The sequence below is a fragment of the Cygnus olor genome, chromosome 2, assembly GCF_009769625.2.
Source record: "Cygnus olor isolate bCygOlo1 chromosome 2, bCygOlo1.pri.v2, whole genome shotgun sequence".
NCBI classification, from domain to species: Eukaryota; Metazoa; Chordata; class Aves; order Anseriformes; family Anatidae; genus Cygnus; species Cygnus olor.
In genome coordinates, this window is record NC_049170.1 from 96,365,104 (window position 1) to 96,391,544 (window position 26,441).

A 26,441-nucleotide genomic window follows, 5' to 3' on the forward strand; every position below is an offset into this window, starting at 1 on the left:
TCATTTGACTCTATTTGAACCCTCCTACAAGCACACATTCAGTTTTCTAACATTTTCTTTTTCCTTTGTTGGTTACCAAAATGGCCAAGTCCAAATAATTGTGCTACTGGAAGATACTGAAATTTGAGAATTCTTGATACAAATATGCTTGCTTTTCTACTTCTGCAACTAGTAGAATGAATTTTTTCTTTTATAACTTCTGAAGATTAGGAAGGAGAATCCAGATAAATTATTTACTTTCTAAGAAAGGGTTTTAAAATGAAGAGTTATTTAGCATCATTTTTATTTTTTACTTGCTCAATGAACATAAAGCCCATAGCATACTTTACTACATGATAAAAGATTAATTTGAAAATACTTTGTATTCACTGCTGCTGCATCATCAGCTTTGTGTTTTGCTTTCACAAGCAGACTTTTCATCTTCATCTCTGTCATAGAAGGGAGAAGAAGTGGTACCACTATGCAGAATAAGGACAGCTGAGGTGGTAATACTGTTCCTGATGAGGACTTCTTCCTTTGTCCAAAAAGAAACTTTAGTTTGCCTTGAAACTGCATTGTCTGTTATAAAATAAAAATTTAAAAAAATAGTTATCTTAGGCATTCCATGTACAACATTTAAAATGCTAATATATGCTATGCCCCCTGTTGTTTAAGTAACACCAAACCCAGTTTTGAAACAGGAAGAAAAAAACAGAAATTTTATTATCTTCATACAGTTTAAATCACACAATTTCAGAGGCATGGTGAGTGACAGTACCATCAACAGTAAAATGAGACATTTGAAGCTGTTGTGTTTTTTTTTTTTTTTTGTTTTGTTTTGTTTCCAGTGTGCTTAAAGCAGAAGTTCTGCATTATGTTCTGTTTGCCAAGACTGGCAGCTTATGATGGTGCAAACAGCTATTTCCTGCATGCCTCACACTGAAGCTGGAACTATATTTTTTCCAGGCTCTGTTCAGACCCATAATCTTCCTGCAAATGAGCATCTGAGACAGAGATTGCATTTTTCTATCTCTTGCTATTCCTCTCATTTTCTTTGCACATCTGTCTTTGCCATAAGAAGAAAAAAGATTGGTCTTTACTAAGTAAATGGGGAAGCCATTTCTAGAAAGGAGCCACCCCTAGTAAGAATTTTAAGGAGCATTTAAAAGACTTTCTCTTTATTATTATTATTGTTGTTATTGTTATTATTATTATTATTATTATTATTATTATTATAGAACCCTTTACAGAAGTGAAAAAGCGATAATTACTACTCTTGTTCCTTAAAGTGAATGCTTTGTGTATCAATGCTAATTACACAGAATCACAGAATGGTTGAGATTGGAAGGGACCTCTGGAGATCATCTAGTCCTACCTCCCTGCTCATCAATCAGGGTCCCCCAGGACTGTGTCCAGATGATTTTTGAATAGCGCCAGAGAAGGAGACTCCACAGTCTCTCTGGGAACCTGTTCCTGTGCCCAGTCACCCTTACAGCAAGACATTTTTCCTCATGTTCAGATGGGTCTTCCTGCGTTGCAGTTTGTGCTCATTGACGCTCGTCCCATCACTGGGCACCACATAGAAGAGTCTGGCCCCATCCTCCTGACACCCTCCCTTCAGAAACTTACAGACATTCATCAGATCCCCCCAAGCCTTCTCTTCCCTTCTCCAGACTGAACAGGCCCAGCTCCCTCAGCCTTTCCTCATAAGGGAGATGCTCCAGTGCTTTCATCATTTTAGTAGCCCTTCACTGGACTTGCTCCAGGAGCCCCATGTCCCTCTTGTATTGGGGAGCCCAGAACTGAGCACAGCCCTCTAGGTGAGGCCTCACCAGGGCTGAGTAGAGGGGAGGATCACCTCCCCAGCCTGACAGCAATGTTCTTCCAAAGCAGTCCCAGGCTACCATTGGCCTTCTTGGCCACAAGGGCACACTGCTGGCTCATGGTTAACTTGTTGTCCACCAGGACCCCCAGGTCCTTCTCTGCAGAGCTACTTTCCAGTGCGTCAGCCCCCAGCTTCTACTGCTGCATGGGGTTATTCCTCTCCAGGTGCAGGACCCTGCACTTGCCTTTGCAGAATTTCAAGGTCTTCCTCTCTGCCCTTCTCTCCAGCCTGTTGAGATCCTTCTGAATGGCAGCACAGCCCTCTGGAGCATCAGCTACCCCTTCCAGATTTTTATCATCAGCAAACTTTGTGTACTCTATTCCTTCATCCAAGTCACTGATGGCTAAGCTAAATGATACTGGGGACCCAGTACTGACCCCTGAGGGACACCACTAGCTACAGGTCTCCAACTAGACTCTGTGCCATTGATCACAACCCTCTAAGACCTGCCATTCAGCCCGTTCTCAATCCACCTCACCATCCACTCATCCAGCCTGCACTTTTGTAGCTTGCCCATGAGGATATTACTCATGTTTGACAGTGTCAAAAGCCTTGCTGAAGCCCAGGTAGACAATATCCAATGCTCTCTCCTCATCTATCCAGCCAGTTGTCTCATCATAGAAGGCAATCAGGTTGGTTAAGCTTGAGTTACCTTTGGTGGATCCACGTTGACTCCTCCTGATAGTCAACTTCTCTTCTTCTACATGCATAGAGATGGCCTCCAGGAGGAGCTGTTCCACCTCCTTTCCAGGGGTTGGCGTGAGGCTGACTGGCCTGTAGTTCCCTGGGAACCTCCTTCTTTCCCTTTTTGAACACTGGGGTGACATTTGCTTTCTTCCAGCCTCAGGCACCTCTCCTGATTGCCACGACCTTTCAAAGCTGATCAAAAGTGGCCTAGCGATGATGTCTGCCAGCTCCCTCAGCACTCGTCAGTGCATCCATCAGGGCACATGAACTTGTGGATATCAGGTTTGCCTGAATGATCTCTAACCCAATCTTCCTCAAGCAAGAGAAAGTCTTCTTTTCTCCAGACTTTCTCCCTGGTCTCCTGGGTCCAAGATTCTTGAGGGCTGGACTTGGCAATGAAGACTGAAGCAAAGGAGGCATTCAGTATCTCTGCCTTCTCTGCATTCTCGGTCGCCAGGGTCCCTGCCCCCATTCAATACTGGGTTCACATTTTCCCTGTTTTCCTTTTGTTACTGATGTATTTGAAGAAGCCATTCTTGTCATCCTTGACATCCCTAGCCAGACTTAATACCAAATGGGCCTTGGCCTTCCTTATCACGTCTGCATACTCTGAAAATGTCCCTACAGACATCCCAAAGGGCCTGTCCCTTACTCACCTCCTGTACACCTCCTGCTTTTGTTTGAGTTGAAATGGTTGAATGGTCGAATGGTTGAATGGTTGAATGGTTGAAGTTTAGGCTTGCCGCCCTTGTTCTAGGGCCAGTGCAAATGGAGACAGATACTGTCCGAAAGAACTTAAAACATAAAAGTTTATCAATTCTTTCAACTTGAAATATTACAGCCTCCTTTTCTTCCATCATTCTTTATAAATATTAATAAATGTTTTTAGGTATTTCTTCTTTGAGTACAGCAAATGAAAATTGTATCCTATCCATGGCTGTCTGCAATAAATCTATTAATGTTCCAATATTTTTCTTATGAAGTAATATAATCTAGTACTCATGACTGCAGTTGTCTAAGTGAAATTATACTTACAAGGAAGCCAGAAGTACTGTCCAACAAGCAGCGAACTCGACAGATGAAACAACGAGTTAAGAAGGAAGAATAATCTGTTGTCGTGCTGTCATTCTCTTGTGCTTTAAACAATTTACTGAGAATATATTCTTCTCCTATAAACAACAGTGGAGGCAATATATATCAGATCACACTACAGAATATGATGTTCTGTACCTACTTGAAGAAACTGTTATGGAAATTGCTAAATATTGTTTTATGGAATAGTGAATATTTAACTGTGTCATGCATAGACAGATCTGCACACGCTCTGCCAAAAGAAAAAAAGGTTCTACAATGGGATTCAGGTGAGTTTCTTCAGAAGCTTTGAGTTCTGTATTTCATGAATTTTTGTGTTTTTTAAGGATGCAAAGTAGGGTAACAGATGCTACTGTTTTTGAGATCAGAGATTGGAGACAGTAAATCAGAAAAAGGAATGAAATCAGGAAAAATGCTAATGCAAGAAAAAGAATGAGCAGTGGCTAATTAGCTAATGTTCAGCTGTTGCCTCTTCAATTTTTAATGAAGTATTTGCCAGTTTTGGACTACAGGTGCATAGCTTTTGAAACACTTATTTCCCAAAAGACACACACAAGTATTTATACAGAAGTATGAACTCAGGAATTGAAATTCTTCACTGTATATACTTAGGACAAAAAATCTGTATGTTTGTAACTTTTTATAGTTTGAAATCTTCATGCACATTGTTTCATTTGTTTTCTGCATAATTTCTATAACATTCTGCGAAGTTCTTGTGATGTCCGTAAGACTCTTGCAAAGCAAACATTCTACCAAACTTTGGAATTCTACCAAAGTTACATGACACTGTTCCTAAAAACTTCATAAAGGCTGCTGAAGGACTTCTTGCAAGTTTCTCCCCACCCCCCATCCCCAACCTACCACCACTCTTGAAAACAGGTTATTTCCTTTTCTGCTCATAAAATGCATACATTTTGCTGGGATCAATTCTGTATAAAGTTAACAATTTCAACTCCATTGTATTTTTTGTAGTCATGATTTCAGCCTTAGCTGAAATCCTCATGTAGGAGACACCTTGAGCATACATGTCCACTTCTCATCCTAGGGAAATACAGCCTCAGAGGAAAAAATGTATTCCTAAACCTACATGTTCTTCTGAAGACTCCTATCCACATAACTTTACATGGGAAAACAAGTGGCAGAAAATTATGTCACCACTGTGGTACTGCACAGAAAAATTTTGCATTTTTTTTCCTCATTAGTGAGATAAAATACTAATGTCTTGATCAGTGTGAAGAAAAGATTAGTAAAGATTGGTAGGATGAACACTGATGTTGTTCATTCTGCATGGGTAAGAATATCCATAAGTACATTAGTCAGAGAAAAATAAAGGAAACATCAATATTCTAGCCTCAATAGCACACACTACCTTATAAATGTCCCAGATCAGGAAGAAACATTATCTATGGGACATTAATATTATAAATGACCAGTATGCAGCTTTCCAGTGAAGAATCTGACTTGAAGAACAAACATGGTTGTAGGTGGAGGGCTGTTCTAATTTTGCAGTGATGCCTACGTTTCCAGTCAACACTATATAATCCTACCTGTTTCTGTCTGTGTTTGCTGTCCGGACAACATCTGGGGAGGATTCATGGCCCAGTGCAGTTGTCTACAGAAATCCTGACGATCATCCACATGAATGTAATCATATATGTTTTGGTGCATTACATCGGTCTGAAAAAAATATAACTGTTTAATCTGTAGTCTTAGCAGGGCAGGCTCTAATCTTTAGAATTACAGAATCACAGAATGGTTTGGGCTGGAAGGGACCTTAAGACCACCCAGTTGCAACCCCCCTGCCATAGGCAGGGACACCTCCCACCAGACCAGGTTGCCCAAAGTCCCATCCAACCTGGCCTTGAACACCTCCAGGGATGGGGCATCCACAGCATCTCTATGCAACCTGTCCCAGTGCCTCACCACCCTCTAAGTAAAGAATTTAGGATTACACTTTCCTTAAAATAATGACTGGTATAGGATACCTTCAGAGCGCAGACTGATTGAGGAAAGTCCCTGTTTCTCAAACCAGCTTTTTGACTTAATATCCTAAGTGATTATTTTTGTTCTTAACTCTTTTTAGCACAATGCAAATGTGAGCCATAAAAGTCCAACTGGCAGACAGTTTCTGGTAGCATCCCTCAGGGACTGCTCCTGGGCCCAGCATTGTATAATTTCTTGACAAATGGATGATGGGGTAGAGTGCATTCTCAAAAGGTTTGCTGAGGATACCAATTGGAGAGAGTTGGACTGCTATTTAGAGAGACCTTGACAAGCTGTAAAAAGGACTGATGGGAACCTCAGAAAGTTCAACAGAGGCAAAATCCTCTCTAATTTTGGGCTCTCCAGGAAAAGGAAGATATTAACGTACTAAAGTGAGTCCAGGAGAGCGGTACTAAGGGCTGGAGCACATGACATTATCAGGTGAGGAGAGAAGAATGGGGTTTGTTCAGCCTTAAGACGAGAAAGCTTCAGGAAGAGCTTACTGCTGTCTATATCTACCAAATAAGAGGGTGTAGAAGAGATAAAGCCAGACTCCTTTCAGACAAGCAATGTGGAAGGACAAGAAGCAGCAGGCACAAGTTGTAAACTGGGAAACTGGGACTTGATACAACTGAAAAAATACAGTCAGGGTGGTAAAACACTGGAACAGCTCTCCCAGAGGAGTTGTAGAATCTCAAAACTTAACTAGATGAATATATGAGCAACTTGCTCTGAGCAGGAGGTTGGACTATATGACCTCCAGAGGTCCTTTCCAACTACATGGTTACGTTATTTTGTGACTTTATAATATATTTACTCTATGTGGGACACTGGTCTAGAATAGCAGCACCTTATACTAAAATTGAAAACAAACATTTAGACACATCTTATTTTTATAGTAGATCATGTTTCTGTTAAAAAAAGCTTTGCAAAAGGAAACTGTCTTGCAACTATACAAGGAATTCATCTTCATCCATCATATCACAATAAATAAATAAATAGTCTAAAATGGCATAGTAAAATAACTTAATTTCAGTAATAATGCATATCCAATCAGCAGTAGAAGAATAGGACAATACAACATGCTGTTCTGCATTTTAGAAAGCCATTTAGCAGGAATGACTGCAAGAAAGTCATTAGAAAGTCAGTGTAATATTAAGCAGTCTAAATATTTACTAATATATTTACCTGATGAAACCCTAGGTAGTCCACAATTGTTGATGATGCATAAAATATCATTCCATCTGCACTCACCACCAATGCAAAACCATTCAGTGACTAAAGAAGGGGAAATAAAGTAATTAAAATGGTCATCAGAAAGTGAAGAGCAAAATGGGTATGAAATACAATAAATTTAAGAATGTTCAAGTCTGGTCTCCTCTAGATTTCAAATATGAGTTTATGGTCTTTGGGATTATGAACCTATGGAATATTACCTTTTAAATTCCAAAGAGAAAGAACAAATAAATACAGCAGAAATATAGCCTTTCTTTCTCTCTTTTTTTTTTTTAATTCAGAGTAACATTTCTGTGATTTAGTTGGTAGAAATGTTTTCAGCTTCATGTGTTTTGTCTGAAATGCATGGCCAGACCAGATTGTGCCAAAGGTCCAGCCATTCCCAGCATCCTGTCTCCAGTAGTGAATCTCCAGGGAAGAGTGCAAGAACAAGACTAGCATATGCTGTTATTTTCCTAGAAGAGCCTTCCCGCCACCCACAACTCAAGTGCTTCCCTTGTCTTCAATAACTTTTTTAATAACCCTTTTAATATCCCCTTCATAGCCCTAACTATTTTAATAAACCTTGACAACTTTGTCCAATTGCATTTTGAAACCATATGAAAGTTTTTGATATCCCCAAGCTGTTACACCAGAGGTGCACAGCTTAGTTTCAGGTGGAATAACTTGAAAGTGAAGAACTACTTCATTTTGTTTCTTTGAGCCTGCTACTTACTACTGTTGTTTGACACCATCTAGCTGTCTTATAGGAAGGGGCAGTGAACAATTCTTTCCCTTTCACCTTTTCTGTGTAGAGTAGATATGAAAAAATCACTCTGGAAAGACTCTGGACTCCATGTTTTTCTGGAGGCTGATACAGATTTTGCATACATTTAGTAAAAAAAAGGGACTTTGATCAAAAGTTTAACAGTTATGTGCTGTATGTTGATTCACATTTTCAAGCTTTTATCATGTGTGATATCAGTTTTCAGTGTTCTATCTGAATTGCTATTCAGTTGAATAGAATCCGATTTGGGGCCTTTGGGATTATAAGCCTGTACAATATTATCTTTTAAAAGCAAAAGAAAAAGTACAAATATATACAGAATAAATATGGCATTCTTGTTTATAATTCATAGTAAAATTGCTGGGATTCATATGGTAGAATTGTTTTAAATTTCATGTATGTTTTGCCTGAAACGTCTTCTCTTTTTAGAAGTCTCATTATATGACAACCATTGTTCTCATCCAGTGTGTCTTGTACTACAATTGTAACTTACTGCCTAATAAGATACTTACCGAATATATTGCTATTCCTAATATGAATATATGGAAGTATCAAAATGTTTGGTTCCTTACAAACATTCTTGTAGTTTCCATACCTTTGCAGAAAGACCTCTTTTTCCTAACACAAAATAATGAATAACAATCTGGAAAGTGCTTACTAAAAAAAGTTAGGGTAGCTAATTACAAGATAACTACAATATTACATTATGATATCATTATATATTTTAAATTTAAATTGGCATTAATTCACATAATTAAAATTTAATAACAACCATCTACTACTTTTTTGCTGCTTTTAATTTAAAACATTCCATTCCAGGACAATTGCTTTGAATTTCTGTGCACTGAAACATACAGATAATATAATAATCTCCAACAAGAAAATGAAATACGTGTGCTCTTGTAGTTATGGCTTTAAAATTGGATGTGTGTTTTGAAGTATGGTAGTTTTCTTAAGCTTCTATAAAAACACATACACAGGAAAATTGCATAAATACAATTAATATAAAAATTAGTCAATAAATATTTCATTGATAAAGACCAATGTTTAGTCTAGAAAAAAGCTGAATTCATTCTTATAGACTCAGTGACGCAAGGAAAGCAACTAGAAAAATCTAAAATTAAAGGCAAGGATTAAATCAGATACGTGACACGAACATTACCATCCATCACACTGCACGCAGCCTGACTAATTTTGCCTCTCCTCCCTTGATAAAGATTCAATGACATGTCTTGACTCCATCAGGCTCGCATTCCAAGGTAGTTTAGATGATCCTTTCACATGATGGTTTTGAGGTCTTTTGAGATTATAGTTCAAACAGATGCTGAAGAAGCACTGCTCTATCATAATTATCCTTACTTCACCTTTCTCTTAATTTACAGTTGCCGCAACGTGTATATTAATCCTGAAGCACAATGGGGGCAGATTTTCTATTGCTCAGTAACCAGATACATTGACATGTTTTTTGAGAGCTTGGTTCTCTTTTTGGTTCCTAAATAAGGACCAGATTTCCAAGACTGCTTAAAGCCTGTTCCCACTGTGACAATGGTGGGCAGAATTTCAAGAGTTCAGCATACAATAGGCCGACCTCCTCAGAAGATTTGGCCCCAGTCATAAATGTGGAGCACCTTTGGAAACTTGGCCCAGTGGGGCCACATGTGGCCAGGAGCTCTGGGTATTGAAGAAGCTGTGAAATGGTGACTAAAAAATCAAGTAGTGAGACTGCAAAGGCTTACCTACATTTGGAAAGAGCGGTAACAGCAACTGTTTTGATCAAATCAGTGCTGACCATGAGTCAGCTGTAAGAACAGCCAAGGGCAAACCATGCTTATCTCCAGATCAGCTCCATCAATACCGATCCTTTTCAGACTAAGTGTTATCTCTGGCTAGGCTGGATTAGTGTTGTTTACAAGTTATTCGTGTCTACTATTGAACCACAAGCTCTTGCCAGGTTGGTGCCATTTTCTGCTATAAAAAAAAAAATGCCCAAATTCATTCCAGTACCTCACCAAACAGAAGACAATGTGCCAGAATTTCTACATCTTCACATCTGTGCCTTTCACTGCACTGAGAGGAGCCTCTGAAGACAGTATCTGTCATATCCATTTCCAATATCAAGTGGAGGCAAGAAAGCATTTTTGGCATCTTGTCTCTTTGGGCTCATCTTCACAGCAATGAAACCATCAATGATGTGATGTTAGGAATTTTATTACAATTTGAACATCTGGCAGGCCTTTTAATTTGGGCAGACTAAAAAATTTCCACAAAGATAACCATAAGACATTCAAGGGAGCTCCTTTGTGTGGATGCCTGTGGCTGTTACCATGCGCTTTCTGAAAGATCTCCAATACATAGAGCCAGGGCAGCTAGCAATTACGTACATGTAGAACATATAGATGTGTAGCCTAAGAGATCAGTCTTTGCTTTAAAAAGTAAAACTTGCTCTCCCCCCCCACAGTGGGATGAAGGTTTTTCTTTGCATAAGTTTTTCTTTCGTGGAGCCCAAGTTGGGCTGGACCAGGTGCCGTGGTTTGTAAAAATGGGAAGGAGAATTGGGATCATGTTTATTTCTAAGGGTTCACAACAGTGGACTGGAAGCTATGTCTCTGAGGTTGGAGGAGGTACTAAGGGAGGGTGGGAGGGAGCAAAAGTAAAGAAGTGGAACAGAAGTTGAAGGAGCCATGTGTTGAGGTTAATCCACAAACAAGTATGGATTCGAGGAAGGTATGTAAATGAAGAGAATTACAAAGTTTCCCCTCTTTGTTTTTGTTTTGTTCTCAAAATGCTGATGTCCTTTTCTGAGTTAAGATCTCTTAACTACGCATCGCCTGGTTTTCATGACCCCAAACGCAGACATCAGATGCTCTGCCTTGCAGGCAGGAAAAGTAAAACCCACTGTGGTGCAACAACAACTTTTATGGAGCCACATGAAGCCATTGAGGATTAACACAAATTCCATGTGTCTAAACCTCGTTTTAGCTGAGAAACCTGCTGCTTCAACCACACTAAAAAGAGACAAGCTGGACATGGAGTAGAACTTCTTATCCACTGAGTCTTACCCATGACTGCAAATTTTTCTGTTTTCTCAGAATTACCTTGAAGTGCTCTTCAGTGCGAAATCTGACATCTGTAGCACAGACGAATTGGAACAGAACCAAGAGTTGGGCTGAGATTTATACTTTTCTTACCTAGTGACCACAGCTGGGGAAAAGGTGGAGGGCATTTGCTAGCACAGGTCTGGTACCCCAGACGTGGGTAGTAATGATTGCAAATTAGTAGGAAAAGACCTCTTCTGACCTCTCAAATAATTATCTCAGGTATCATACGAAACCTCATGTTCGAGCCCTTTAAAGGAACACCACATGATGATTTTGCATTATTCTGGCCAGAATGCTGATAATTTGTTGCACCAAGTGGAAGAGACAGGCAGCTTCAATCCATGAGAATGAACAAAAACTATTCAGAGCTTTATGGGTATAAATTAGCAGGTCTCATATTTAGCAGGACAACAACACATACGGCTCCGTTCATGATTTTTAAAATTCTCAGTTTCTGAACTAAAATTCCAGGCCTCAGCAACAGCTTTCTCTGATCCCTAGTGCATGGGAGACTGCACTGGGGTGCTGTGTCAGAAGCACAGCAAGAATCTGCATGGATTATCAATAACCTGGAAGAAGGAAAAGGGACAGAAAGAGGACATCGACCAGCCTCACACCCGTGCAGTTCACTCTGCCTATTGCATGACAAGCTGGCCAGGTAGCCAGAAGCCTCCTAAAGCTCTGCAAAGGGCATGTACCTGCCCAAAACACAGGGAAGTCAAGAGCAGCTTCCCTCTTCTCAGTTTATTCCTTTGAGCAGAAATAATGGAAAGTGTAAAATAGGGCTCGTGGATTTAGGGGAGGAAATATCCTAACTCTGTAGCTCAACACCAACATTTTTTCCATTGTGTGCAACTGGTGTGTTTTAATCAATAAAGTCCACTTGCATCGTACTACAGTTTTTAGCCATTTGCATATACTTCCACGCACACACGTGCGCACAGGGATGCACCCACGCACACAAACAAAGGCAAACAAAGGCATTAGCGTGGACACTGGAACTTCTGCAACAGAAACCAACTAACTTCTAATCTGCAAAAATACATGGTTGTAAATTGCCATTTGGTAAACCATATGGATTCAATGACAGATGGAATTTCTAATCCAGGATAATAGCTGAAAGATGTGAGACAGACTTAAATATGTATTGTGGACATTTGTTTGTTTGTATTTGGCTTTTAAAAAACACTTACATGAGTTTTTTACATTGTACTTAAAAAATGAAATCACTCCTTTTCTTTTTTTTTCCACATGGAAAAAAAAAAAAAAAAAAAAGAGCTTGGCACCAGACAGGGGCCTGTGTTCTTTTGAAAAACATGTACATCCAATTATGTACTCACGAAAAGCTGCACCTGCTACTGAAACAAAAAACAATTAATCTGTCAGTTCAAAGAGAGTACAACATTATTCTGGTGCCCTCAGTAGCTGCGAGATGAAAGTTATCAGTTCCTTCCATTAAGAAGTTTTAGAAACATTATTAGAAAAGAGGTTCTCTTTGGGAACGAAGGCAAATATTTTGAGGAAGATAGGACTTCCTTTGGCAACAGCCTTTATATATCCTGATTTTTTTTTTTCTGGTCCCATAGCAGAAAATCAGCCAGTAAATACTTCAAAGATATTTTGGTCAAGGTCATGGCATAGTAAAAATAGGAAAAGAAAAAAAAAAAGAAAAAAAAAAAAAGAAGAAGAAGTTCCAAGCCACATTTCTCTTATTACCCTTCCTTGAAATAAAGGAAAATTCACTAGCATTAGGTCTCCAGAGACTGTGTCGCCATGGTTACTAAAGTACAACAGTCAAGGCCTGCAGCCATGCCTCGCTTTGAACAGATTTTCGAGTCACGCAACTTGGGTACTAAATTTCCAGGGTCAGTTGGCTCGCAGTTTATCTGGAACCGTTTCATTTAATAGTGCATTGCTGGGTTTTGCGTCCTCTGTAGGATGGGGCCATTTTCTGGTGATCTAAATAAGTAGCTATTTAAAAACTCTGGAAATGATATACTCGCTCTTGTCTTTCGCGCTGAAGTCTTGTGAGTATTAGGAGGAAAACGCGGACGGTTAATGCGCCTTCTGTCTTTAACCGTATTGTTTAATGAATCAGTATTTCTTTCCACTGGTGTTTTTAGGATTCACAATTACCCTTCTCAAAAATCACCCCGGCATCCCTGAGCTTCCCTTTATAAACCCAAAAGAAAAGAAACTGTTACAGAACCCTGCAATAAAACCCAGCATAAAAGACTATTCAGAAATACTGTATCTAGTGACATCAGAAGATGGCCTTTGCTCGGCGAGTACAGTATCTGTTAGCCCTCTGGACTCTTATGTGTTTCTTTGGTATCTACAAAGCAACTTCAAAAGGAATATTTGGGTGACTAAGCACTAGTCAATGCAAAGGGGGAGTGGCAGAATTGTTTTTAGCATTCAGTTTTGATCAAAGACTTGCATGTCCTGGTTAGTTTTCAGGCTAAAGAAGCAAAACAGAATATAAATTTCCATCATTGGAGCCAAGGGAGGAAATAGATCCTACGGGCTGAAGCCTACAGCCCTGGTTTACATGGGATGCTTTCAGAGGGGGTGTTGGGTCTGACTGGTTTTCAGAGGCAGCTGCATGCATGGCAGTGGAACCAAGGGAAAATATTCAAGGGTGAACCCGCAGCAGAAATGTTTCTTTTCAAATACAAAGAAATGCACACATATGATCATTATGCTCCTTTCATTCTTCTGGTCTTCCCACATAAAACCACATTCACATTCCTTCCTATCTCCTTGAGCCTGGATATCATTTCAGGCTCCTTAAAGACGGTATGGAAATTCAGCCTGTAGTGCTGCACTGCTCAGAGCAGGGCCCGGCAAAATTTTCAAAGATTGTCCACGTTGCTGGAAGCACTTGAGTCCTGCACCTCACATTTACTGTTGGATGGACCAGCTCCACCATCTGAAAGACATGGGCGATTCTGAATGATTCACTTCGTGAAACCCCTCCTTACTCCATTTTTCACTATCATATCACTTCCACTGAGGAAATAGATCAGCTTTGGAGATACTTGTTTACATATGTGCCTTCAGTCTAACGGAGGAGCTGGAATGCTGTGGCTCGTCAAGAGGCAGCAGACAAAACTGGCCTCCTGGAAATCGGTTAGGAAAATGTAAGTCATTGGGCTCTGGTAAATGTAAGCTATAAACTTTCATAAAAACATAGTAGCTCCCTGGAGGGTGAGACTGTAATGTGTGCACACATGTAAACGCATTTTAAACCATGGTGATATTGTTTTTGGTATGCTTGATATGTAATAAATATTGGACACAATAACCAAGAACAACTTTGCTTTTAAAGTTGTTTTGATTGCATGATGCAGAACTGCAAATGCAGTTTTTCTTTCTTTTAATTTCCTTCCAAGTTAAGCTCTTGCAACAAAGCTCGCTAAGTCTGTGTCAAGTCCTTGGGGTAGGGCCTCTCTTCTTTCCTATAGGCATAAAATGCTGGCCTCTGATGAGCCTGGGGCCTCAAAATCAACCACTCTGCCAAAGATGGTATTGAGAAACAAGAGCTGTATGCAGACTGATCTGAAGCATCATTTCATTTTGTATTTGCAAAAAGTTGATACAGTACACTCTGGAAAGTGATACATGCCAACTGAATCCAGTTGTTTTCACGAGAGCTAAACACTGGAAATTAAAATGCAGATCATGCTACAGGCTTCCAGAGCTGTGCAATACTAATTAATAGCTTAAAGACAGGTTAGGGAAACTTTTTTCTGCAAAAGTTAATTAATGGGTGACACCAAGTACCTTGGTACAGATTTGTCATATGGCATGTTTGTTTAGGAAAAAAAAAAATAGTACCAACAATGCTTACTACCGATGACAAGATTTGGTAGATTTTTCATGTCTAATTGATAAAAACAACAACAACAACAAAACCACAATTCTTTTCTTTGCATTAAAAATGGGGATTTCATATAGGAAGTGAGTATATGAATACCGCCTGAGATTAACAGACATTATAAAAGTAGTGGGGACTGTTTATAGGAACCTAAAGAAGAAGAATATTCAAAGTATGAATTCTAGAACTGTCAGAAGAAGAAAAAAAATACATATTTTGTTTATTAATACATACATATAGGTACCATGATTACTGGATATGCTAACGAGTACCTGTGTGAGTAACATGTCATTTACCTAAGCAGTTATCACAAAAGGATAGTGAAGTTTGACATAGTCATGCATATCTTTTTCTTTAGCCTCCTCGTTAATCATGGACACTGAATTTAAAATTTTGCTCTACCAGTAATGGAACCCTACTGTCAATGCTCTTTCACAAACACTGTGCCCTGGACTACACTTGGAAATAGAAACAGACTTTACAGTGATTTATGCAGTTTCTCATTCCATTTTCTCAAAACCAGATGTTCTATTCACAGATGGAAGTAAAGATGGGGCAATATCATATCTTCAGCGCAAGTTCAGCCCATCATTCTTTCTGAGTCCTGCAGCTGCTCTGGGTTTTTCAGTCTTCTCTTCAACAATTTCAATATAGAAAATGCCAGCCTGATTAATTCCATTTGAGAAGACTCAAAATGAAGCATTGATTGCTTACTACTCTGCACTTCTAATAACAAATTTAGTTAGGTAGTCTTTGCAATAACAAATGTACTAAGATTACCCATTATCTTCCACAGAAATAACTTACTGAAAAGAATCTTGAGTAATATTTATCCAACGTGTCGGACAATTAGACATATGTAAGGACAAAATATCTGGATTTTTTTTTCAGTGTTATTTATATGTAAGTGTATCAAATCGTGAAGAGAAGAAGCCATCATAATATTCCATCCACAGCTGACTTTTATTCATACTTACAAGCTGTTAACTAGCACGAAGGGCAGACATCTCATTGCAAGGAATGAAAACCTAAAAGAGACAATGTTGAAGCCTATACACTGTAAACTGAATGTAGTGTCCCAATTTCAGAGCACAACTTTTCTATGCATTTACCGCTAGATATTGCATTTTCTAAGACAGAAATATTTTTGGAGGGGGGAAAAAAAGGCAAAACAATCTGTACTTCACATTCTGTTCAGTAATAGATGGGCAAATGGCTTTTTCAAACACCGTTTCAGGTCAGCAGGGCTTTTAAGGGAGAGTGGTGTTCCAGAATTTGGGTCTGGGAACCGTCTTACTGTGCTAGTTATCATCTTATGCATGCTTTGTAAACTGGAAGTAACCTTGTATAAAACATACATTGCCCCACACTAGTAGCAGGTATTGATTCTGCTATTAATGTGCTACAAGCAGCAAGCAATGCCTTCTGTAATCGAGGTATCAGGTGGATGACAGTGGATCATCTGGAAGAAGGTAGGATGAAAAGTTAGAAGAGACAGCTCCACTAAGCAACAGCAACAGTTGCAAATCTTAAGCCGAGTTTTAGGCTAGGTGAAGCCCTCCCCTAAACCCTTCTGAGGGTTTAGTCTGAGCAGACACTGGTTTTCTTATTGTTAAAAAAGTCCAGTTAGAGAACTCTGGGGGCTTTGCAGTATTGGGAGGAGGGGGAAGGATATGAAATGTGTTGGAGAAAATGCCTGTTTTTTGGCCACCATCAGCTTTTGCATCTAGGAATTCCTGGAAGAATTTAAATTAAAACAGGATATAGAAGCTATCTATTTTTTTTCTTTTTTCTATTCATAAAATTTCGAAGACAGTTAAAATTAGAATGATGGTAATTTCTGTTGAAGTTCCTGGAACAGGAACAGAACTATCTGAAGGGTCCTTATCTCTCCTCCTTTCTCCAAATCAATACTATATCCTTGACAATAGAAAACAGTACATTTAATGGTCAATGTCATGCTTTTTAATAGCAGTTTTTATTTCAGTTCAAACCTGTCAAAAAGCATATTCCAGTTGTATTCAACGAGGTAGGCAAAAAACAAGAAAGGTACTCAGTATTTCTGTAAATGCTTTTAGAAGTATTTTCGTTCAGTGATTACCAAAAAATATTTACATATTTTAAAAGTATGTATTTTTTTTTCTTTTGAAATCTTCATAACCACAAAAAAAATATATTGCAAATTTGAAAAAAATCTTAAGACAACATGCAGTCTTGACTGGACCTGCTTTCATGATTGTCACTTCGTCTTACTGGTAAGGTAGCTAGATCATTAACTTTTCTGACTTAAGAATGAGGAATTTACTGGAAGCAAGTGTCAGCTGTAAATACACATTAGGCTATTAATTTATAATTTCACCAGTTGCAGACAAGCTAACAATGTAAGATTTCAAAAATGTGAATTATCTATGAACGTAGGCAGTATTTAAAGTGTTTCTATTTTTTAAAAATTATTATTATGATTACAATACATGACTTTGTCATCTTCAAAAAATGGACACTCTCCCAAAAGCAAACATTCATCAATAAACTTGTATGGAAAGAACAGTGTGTTATGATTGCCCTAGCTACTTGGACGCAAGTCATCCAGTTCTAGTAACAGACTAAATCCCTGCGCATCGATATGATGCAGTGCTCACATCCAGACATTGAACCTATTGATTGGTGAGAACAGTTGCCAAGGATTAGTTCTGAAGTCAGGGAGGGGAAAAAACTAATTGAGTTGAAACTGGAGAATATGTTTCGTTGCGGAGGAAGTCACGTGGCCACTGGACTGTCTCCAGAGGCACTGAAATAGCCTGAGCAGAAACAGAGGAAGTGGTTGTGAAAAGTGAGCTCGGGTGGAGTTTGCTGTGATGAGCAGCCTGGAGACAGAAGTAGGGGATCTTAAATTTGGATTCACATCTGGACTATGTCCAAAGCTGATGGACAGCTTCTTCATTCACCAGTACACCTACAGTTTCTCAGCTAGGCCTCCTCTTCTCACATCTAAAGCACTGCAGCACGTTTGCCTCTGTCCTGACAAATGGAAGCTGACTTCTCTGATACCAATACCAAACCAAGGTGATGCTGCCTCTCCTCTCTGCACACCTGCACTGGCTACTGGCTTCTCCTTCTCTATCACATTCATCATAAGCTACTTATCCTGATTTTCAGAGCTGCTCACAGCTTGCTCTCAATTATAATCTCCCATTCCATGTTGGAGAAGCTAAGTACTAAGTCTCATCAGTCCAACATATTTCTCTCTCTCATGCTTAGGCAATATTTGAAAACAAGTATTCAGTGGTGTCTCCCATGTTGCTAAGTCTCCATGCAAGCATCTGCAAAGGTACCTGATTTTTTTGCTTAAAATTATTCCTTAAAACTCTTGCGAAAGTCAGGACTTCCACAGCCCAGGCTGCTCACACCCGATGACTCCCAGCTATTATGGTTACCATTTTGCTGCATTATTTCCATGTGCCCTGTTGTCCATTGGAAAGCATTTGTCATCTCTTGTCTCACAACAAGATTGTAAATCTGAAGAGAAGGGATCACATCTGTTTCTGTTGTTCAGCACACTGTCAAGCTGAACTATGCTCTAGCCTGTATTTGGGGATCCCAGGCACTGTGGCAGCACTGTGATCGCTGCACTAGTAACAGTAGCACTGAGGACTGGAGTAGAAATCTATTGGTATTTAGAAGTCACAGGCTTTTCAGACCAGATTTTTTCCGAAAAGAGAAACAAAAAAAGGAGTGAGAACATTAGTTATTTGTTTAAAGGGCAGCAGAAGGGATATTTTTTGTACAACATTGTTCCCATGCCAACTTTAAAGTCTGGATTTTAGAAATATGTCTATTTGCAAAGAAAAAGAAAAAAAAAAAAAAAAAAAAAGGACCAAGACCTCTGAAATGTTCCTTTGTGTTTCGCCTCTGTCTGCCAAGAAGAAAGTGAATGTACGCATGTGATAAAGATGGCAAGTTACTCCTGACCCCATTTATGGCTCTTTACTTCATGGACATATTCTCTGTTAATCATCTCAAGAGACTAATGTCAGCTTAAATCATGTCATCTGAATTACTGGGAGAAGGTTCATGTCTGAAAACAGAGGAAAGCAAAAGGGTTATTTGGGTAACTTTTGGAAGTTATTAAATGAAAAAGAAAATGCACTGAGACCGTGAGCTGTTTATAGGAATTTCCTATTTTGGTAGCTGTATTTTAAATCCATAGATTAAAAGGTGAAGCACTGTATCATAATCTAACAGCTTTAGTTTAGAAATACTGTGGTAAGAGAGAGAGCACTGTTGAAAGCTGAAAAGGAATTCAACACCAGAATAAATCAAAAGTTTCTCTCTACCAGCTTCCGACTTCTGAAGTCAGTGCCTTGGTCATAGCCCTGGATAACAACCGTGCACTTTTGTCTGACTCCCAATCTTCCTTTTCAACTTTAAATTAAAAAATAACAGGAAGAGTAAAATCTCTTGCTCTCAGACTGAAATTCAAACTGGAGTACCTTTTTCAAGAGCACAGTTTTATCAAGTACTGATTACATAAATCAGTTTGGAAGGAGGAAGTGGAATTACACTAACAAGTTTAAAAAAATTACAGGAAGCCAAGTGGGAAAAGGTTTCCTATGTTATTTCCTTACACAGGGTGAAGAACAGCACCAATAGGATGTTTTCTAATGTATCATTTTCCAGCTCCCTTGGAATGAAACCTGAACTCTAGTTCAAACTGTTAGCAGAGGCCACCTGGAAATACCTTTCAGTGCCAAAATGTGCACATACACCTCTCTGTTCAAAGTAACGACCAGAATCTTATTATTCACAGCCACTTTCAAAGTAACTACATATTGATAAATAATATGCTTCAAGCTTGCATTGCATTAAGCCCTGAATCCTTTACTTAGATAAAAACTACAACTGACCTTCATTGGTTTTGATCAAAACTCAATCTCTATCTTGTGTTAAAGCTAATAATAAAACAAACACCTCATTGACTTCTTTGGGAACTACCAAGCAAGAATGAAAATTTCCTATTCATATTAGCGCCCAAACCTGTGATATGAAATTTAAAAAAGAATGTATAAAGGACTTCTCAGGTGTGAAAAAGTGCCTACACCTGACTATGCTTTCTGCTTTGCACCAACAGTCAATCCCAAGCACAAATGCTGCCAGTTTTGTAGCTAGATACCTCTTTTGCCTCACTAGTCATGTTAATTGCAACTCAAGTCAGCAATGTTCATCTGCCAAATGCTGGAACAAAAGCATGTCTGCAAAACACAGAAACTCAGTTTGGAAAATCAGGCTTTAAATGATTAAGTAGACGATATAATGGAGCTGAGGATATTGATACTGGTGGAGAATTCTAAAGGTGACACCACCAAAACTAGTTTTCACCGTTCTTCTCCACTTCTGAAGACAGACGTGATTTTAAGATAATTTTTAAGATGCCAAGCATCTTGACAGCCCTTGCCTAAAAATTTAAGTAATAATCATACAACGGTTTAGGAGGGATGGAGAATGAGAATTTTGCCATAGAGACTTTGCTAGTCGATATGCAAAATGTTAACAATTTGTTATTTCTGCCACCAGTGAAAACTGAGAAGCCTGTCCTGTGTTTGGCCAAATCAAATGAAGTTTCTTTCATTGGCACAATGGGATCCCAAAGGATGCAGCAGCCTGCTGCTAAGCACACACATTGAACATGCAGGTCTCCTGGGCTCGGTCTCCTGACATGCTAAAATGAAAAAAGATCAGAGTAGTTACCTCCAGCTGCTCCAGAAGAGTGGAGGGGGCTGCAGGAAGGTGAAGATGTTCCAGCTGAAAGAACAGGTGATTTCAAGGAGCAAGGAGGCTTTCGTAAGGGAACCTGTTATCTCTGAACTATGTAGAGAAAAATAGGCTATGAGTTCTTTCCTCTCAATGCACATACAGATTGAGCCTGCAGTCACCCTTCTGGCTCGAAATTCAAATTACACCTGAAAGGCCCTTGCATTTCTTTCTCCAACACTTGGGTTTTATAACAAAATAGCAACCAAATCCACCACCTTGATATTTTGTTATGTGATTATTTGTTTTTAGCAGGAAGAAGGTAACTCAGGCATGCATCACTAACTATCTCCACTTAGGAAGAGTAAATGTACAATATCATTGAATAATAAATACCAGGATAGTATGACAACTGGTCTCTTCAGTGCAGTCATAAACAAAAACATGAGACAAAACCACTGAAATTTGATTCTTGTACCTATCCTTAGCAGTAGAGGATTCATGGTGGAAATCTGTCTATGAACTGGGTAAAAAAGTGGCTTGGAACATCCTGAAATCAAAATGGACCTTCCCTAAAAGAGCGTGAGTTGCCGGTGAACATGGAAATGACTACACAGGCCAGGTCTGGCCTTTATCAGTATTCATCAGTGAGATAGGGCATGACAGAACCAGGCAGCCTTATTCCATCAGCATCTGCTTGGGAGCTGCATAGATCATCCGGATTTCATTTTAACATTTGCAGTGCTTTCAATGTGAAACACTATTTTCACACCTGAAAAGAATTATATCTAGTATATCTGGAGACAGAGATACCATAAATCCTGTGCTACAGCCTACAATGATGGCATAGGAGGCCAGGAGACAAAAAGAATGAAACACCATGAAGACAGCTTCTTCAGCAGCAAATGCAGAGATAGAAATTTGAACATCAGTGATTCTTCTATAATGAGCAGAAAAACTGCAGAAGCGGTTTTGAGGTGGTCAATGAAGTCAAAGTAACAATTTCAACAGGGTTCTGTGGAGTAGGTGGGTGGTGATTGTGCAAGAAGCAGTGTGAGCGATGATGAAGCTTCCTGACTGCTTGTCATGGAGAGAACAAATCCAGAGAGGGCCTTGTTCTCAACAGTGGACATTTAATTCTTCAGATAGGATAGTACATAACGTGGAAATTACAAAATCGGGATGAGATATTACCTGCACAACAGCCTAGACTCTGAGTCTGGACTTGAGATTGTAAGTGCAGCATAGCTGGGGGAAAGAGTAGGAGGTGGCTAACAGCCATGAGATGAGTATTGCAATCAAGGCTATTGCCTAGATAACTACCAGTGATTCATTTTTATTTTTCCAAGTCATCATTTTATTGTGTTTCTCCACCCCACCATCACAGCATATAAATTCTATCTGGATTTATTGACTGCCAATGCAAGTTATACTCCCACTTTTCTGGTTAAGGGTTTGGCCCAGTGTTCTTTAAGCATTCAGTAAGGGGCTTCAGAAATTGAATATGGCCCTTTTTTGACAGGCAGACATGTTGCACAAGGGCTGCAGTACCACCTGTCTTGGAAAATATTATGAAGGTGCAAAGTTAAAAATCATTACTGCAGTCAAACAGTTGGAGTCTGAAGTCTCCAAGGAGAGCAAAGATCGCAAGAATGGAGCATACTGAAAAAAGATCATTAATAAAATTGGACTTTGGTTATTAGAGCTTTGTCTTCTCTCCAAAGAAAAACAAAAAGATGGCAAAAAAGAGTCTCTTATCCAGAAGAAGTGATCCTTAAACTTAAAACACTGGAAGAAATTATTTATTTAGATACCTGCTGTGCTCCACTAGAAAGTCTTTGATAAACTGGTATCATTGTTTATTCTGTTATTGCTGATGAAAGCTATTTGATTATAGCCGTAAAAATATCTCTATAAAATCTTAAATAAAAACACATGTTGTGGCAGAGGCCTTTAGAAATAAAAAGCATTTTAAACATACTTTGAAAACAGACTAATTCCATTGTTTTCTTTTAAGCTGAAAGGGGAAGTACTACGTTGTTCCAAGGCTGGAGAGGCACAGATAAATTATTGACCAGTAATTAGGATTCTTGCTATTCCATACGTTTATCTATACATAGAGCAGAGTGATCCTACCCCCTAGAAAGAAAAATGCAATTGTCCCCAGTTCTCCGTGAATGTTTCAGTCAGGGACAGTGTTATTCACACATATTTTGGTGAGTCAGATTATTCTGGTTTGTATTAAATAAAGAATCTAGGAGAGGTCGCATAGTGCAAGGTGGTGCCATGAAAAGGAAAGCAGCTTTTGACAGCTGCAAAGCATCTTCTGAGAGCCAATAAAGTGGCTAGAGTCACAAGTCAAAGCACAAAGCATAGCAACCACCAGCGAGGCTGTTTGCTTCTCCTCAGAAGGAATCACAAATGCGGCTGTTTAGTTAAAAGCACACAGTCCCTAATAACTAACATGGTGAATTTGGTCAAGCAACAAAAACCCACTTTTCATCACATTCCATGGCCACTGAATGAGCATCCGAGCCAAGCTTAGTCTCTAGAGAACATTCCCAGCAAGTCCTTATGAAAATTCACCCTTTTATTCTAGGTTAGACATGCCCATAAACGGAGCCTGGCGAATTCAATCCTATTAACATGCACTTAATCATCGAGTTAGTAATCCATATTAAGTATGATCCAGGATAAAATATCTCCCACGTATTCAAAAGGAATGTGACTCATATACCCTATAGAAAGCAGACCATTAGCATAGTCAGTAAAATTTGGCACCTTGTAAACCACCTGAAATTATATACCAGTGTTCTCTCCATGTGCCTGTAAGCAGGAGGGCTACTGCTTGAGAATCCATAAGGATTATAACTTGTGGGCACGTAATATATGCCAACCAAAGCACAGACTAAAGATATGAGACCATTATTAAAAATTAGATGCTCACTGTATTTATCATTCATTGCAAGCCCTGTACTGCCTACTAAATGAGAATAGAAATTGTTACAAATAATACCTGACAGCCAAATATCTCATTTTGGCACTTGTATTAACTAATCAAATGCATCTGTGTTACTAGCTTTGAAATGTAAAATTAAAATCTTCTGAAATATAAAGAGGAAGGAAAGCAGCATGCCAGTTCTCATTCCATAGACTTGTACAAGTTATGATACTGGCTCCCGCGATAAAACGTCTTTCATTTTTCCTTTAACAGTATACAGCGTTTGTTTGCTGGAGGTTACTATTTAATTTACATTTACATGTACCTCAGGGCTGTCATTAAAACATTATTTTTGTACCATCAATATTACCCTATCCAAAACAGCTATACATATGTAGTCTTAATCAAATAGGAATTTCCAAGGATCCTCAGTGTATAAAAGGCACAATTGCATCATATGGTTGAAATGCAGATGTATGGCAATGAACTGCTGTGCTCTAGCTGGTTCAGTAGTTCACAGCAGTATTAATTCTTCATCCAGATTAATGGATCCAATTCCCAGTAAAAGTATGGCCCCTTTACGCTGGCCTGCCAATACAAAGTCATCCTAAAGAGGATAAAAATACATAGAAAGAAAAACTTCTGCACACATAGCTTCCCTCAGAGCACAGAGCTGAGGAAGTAGGATAAATTAAGATGTCCCAGAATAATCTTAGCTCAGATCAGAAACCCAGCAAGCTCCTGTTGGTACCCTCAAAATGTGTGCCAAGTAAAACACATCTCAGCTATCACTCCAAGTGACAAAGAACTGTGAACCAGCCCGTGGGACGGCACTGATCGCTTACAGGACATAAGGCTGCAAGTGCTCCGGCAGAGACTGGACAGGACTACCATGACTGCCAGTTTTGCTCTTGCAAGAGCTCACAAGTATGCTTCTTGAGTGACTCACACCAAGACGGATGGTTTGTTCCAAGTTGCCACTAGGAATTAACTGGCATAGATCATCAAACAGCATAAATTACTTAGAGCCCGAAAAGACAGCATTTTTCACTCACTTCTAGTAGAAGTCCACCTTCTTGTACAGTGGTCTTGTTACATACATTGTCTTCTTTTATCGTTTGGCCAACTTGCTTCTTAAAGTGCTTTTCTTGAATGGCTGTTGGAAAGAGTTATTATCAGTTTAGAAATCATATGGATTAGGGCCACTGGACTAAAATTCTTACTTAGGCACTTAACATCCACTGGTTTAATTAGGAAATACTGTCTTTATAGTCTGGATCTCAGTTACTGACAACTTTATTTTGTTGGGAGGGAGATAGATACATACATATCTGGAAGTCCAGATGTTTTTTATATGAAATATCTATCACTTTTTATTATACATATTTTTTCCATTACTGTATTCTACATAAAGCAACAACAAAAACCCACAGGAAAGAAATAAAAGATAGTTAGCAAGTTGTTTTGTTTATAAAAATATGTATTATGAAAATATAAAGAAATGCTTATATAGCTCAGAAGACAAGAGACTGAAATACGTTTCTTATTTTCAGTGCTGACCTTCTTGGCATCAGATTATTTTCAGTCTCACTGTACTCTATTCAGTTTTAGGAGTCTGAGACTGATTGCAATATTCACGGGAATGTGCTAAAACTGTTTCATTTTTAAACAGAAGTTTAAAGTTTGGTTTTAGTAGGTCATTAATTACACGAAATTCATGAAAAATCTCTCACTATAGATTTTGCATATATTTTTCCTAATAATAATGAAAATCTTCATGGGAATCGAAACGCCTGGCAACTGCTTTTCCTGTGCATGGGTAATCATTGCTTGATCTAAAATATATTTGAATGCTCAGATTGAAGTCTTCAAACTGATAAATCCCACATAAAAATCCCTGAAATACAGTCTCATTTCTGGAGATAATGAGAGCATTTTTGAGAAGGCTGATGCCACTTGTTAGACTGGGGTTTTCATCATCTAGGAAATGTGGAGTATTTATAATATGGTCAATAAAAATGAAGGAATCAGCTTCACGTGTACTGCCCCATCCCAGTGCCTAACTGCAATGGGTCACACAAATGTCCAGGCAGCAAGCAGAGATTCAGTTTTCAGTTTTCCTTCTCATGCAGAGAATGAGAGCATACCAGTGAGAGTATTTGAGACATTTGATGCACATTGTCTAGAAGAGAGCTGAAGCAGCCACAGCCAGAGGTGGTTAATAATCCCCCAAAAAAGACTGAGACAAACAGGAACTGTTTATATCAAATCAGAGTAAGAAGGGGAGACAGCCAGCAAGGCTCTACTGCACTTGAGCTGTTGGTTAAGAGTCATGACAACAGGTTTTAAATTTTTTAGTAGGATATCAAATTTTAAAAGATAGAAGTCTACATTTTTAATGGCTTGAATAACGTTTCTTGCAAGTGACTGAGGCTATGACCTAGATGGAGTCACTTCCTCTCCAAAGGGCTGTACCAAATCCCCTTATCGAGGTAACAGCCTAGTGAGGGGCAGTTGCAGGATACCTCAGCATTTTACAGCAGATGATGGCAACACAGAACCATGCTGGCTGAATATTCGAGATGTTTTTTAGCTTGCATTGTAAATATTTGCTGCCAGCGATAATGCCGGTCATTACCCCAAGCAATCATCTCAAATGTATAATTAGAGGCAATAAATCCCTCCCCTGGGCATGTGAAAATATATCAGGAAAACCCAAAGCTGCTGAAAACAGCTCCCTGTGCATGTTTTCCATCCAAAATTATTCTGCGATTTCAGACTTGTAAGCTAGGCTTCTATGAATGGGATACAAGGATTCTTGAACTTACACTTTCATTTTGGTTCACCATTTGAACTAATCAGAAAAGGACACTTTCTTTTTCCTGGTCAGCCAAGCCTTCTGCTACATCTGTCCCAAAGAACAGAGGCACGGCTATCACAGCAGAGCGTTAGACACTTGTGACAGTAATTTTTAAAAGCACAGCCCCTACTCCAATGGCCTCTTCCAGAATTTTCCCCCTCAGAAAAGATGTTTTTGTAGCTACTTCCGCAGTTGCTTGCCGTCTTTGTGCAGGTTAAAGGACAGACAGGGAGGGGTGGGAGGAAACGAAGGTTTATTTTTTTTGATCCGTTCTTTTGGCTTTGTG

General features: G+C 39.1%; 1 protein-coding gene across 1 annotated transcript in view; it reads right to left on the reverse strand.

Moving 5' to 3' along the window:
* The window catches only part of AHRR (aryl-hydrocarbon receptor repressor), a 95,336-nt gene that overhangs the window by 13,744 nt on the left and 55,151 nt on the right, over positions 1-26,441 (reverse strand). Inside the window, exons 4-8 of the mRNA XM_040549381.1 lie at positions 24,351-24,451; positions 6,815-6,904; positions 5,191-5,320; positions 3,587-3,720; positions 359-558 (exon numbers count right to left, since the gene is read on the reverse strand). Of these exons, the coding sequence (XP_040405315.1) occupies positions 359-558; positions 3,587-3,720; positions 5,191-5,320; positions 6,815-6,904; positions 24,351-24,451 (655 nt within the window). The remainder of the gene's footprint in view (positions 1-358; positions 559-3,586; positions 3,721-5,190; positions 5,321-6,814; positions 6,905-24,350; positions 24,452-26,441) is intronic.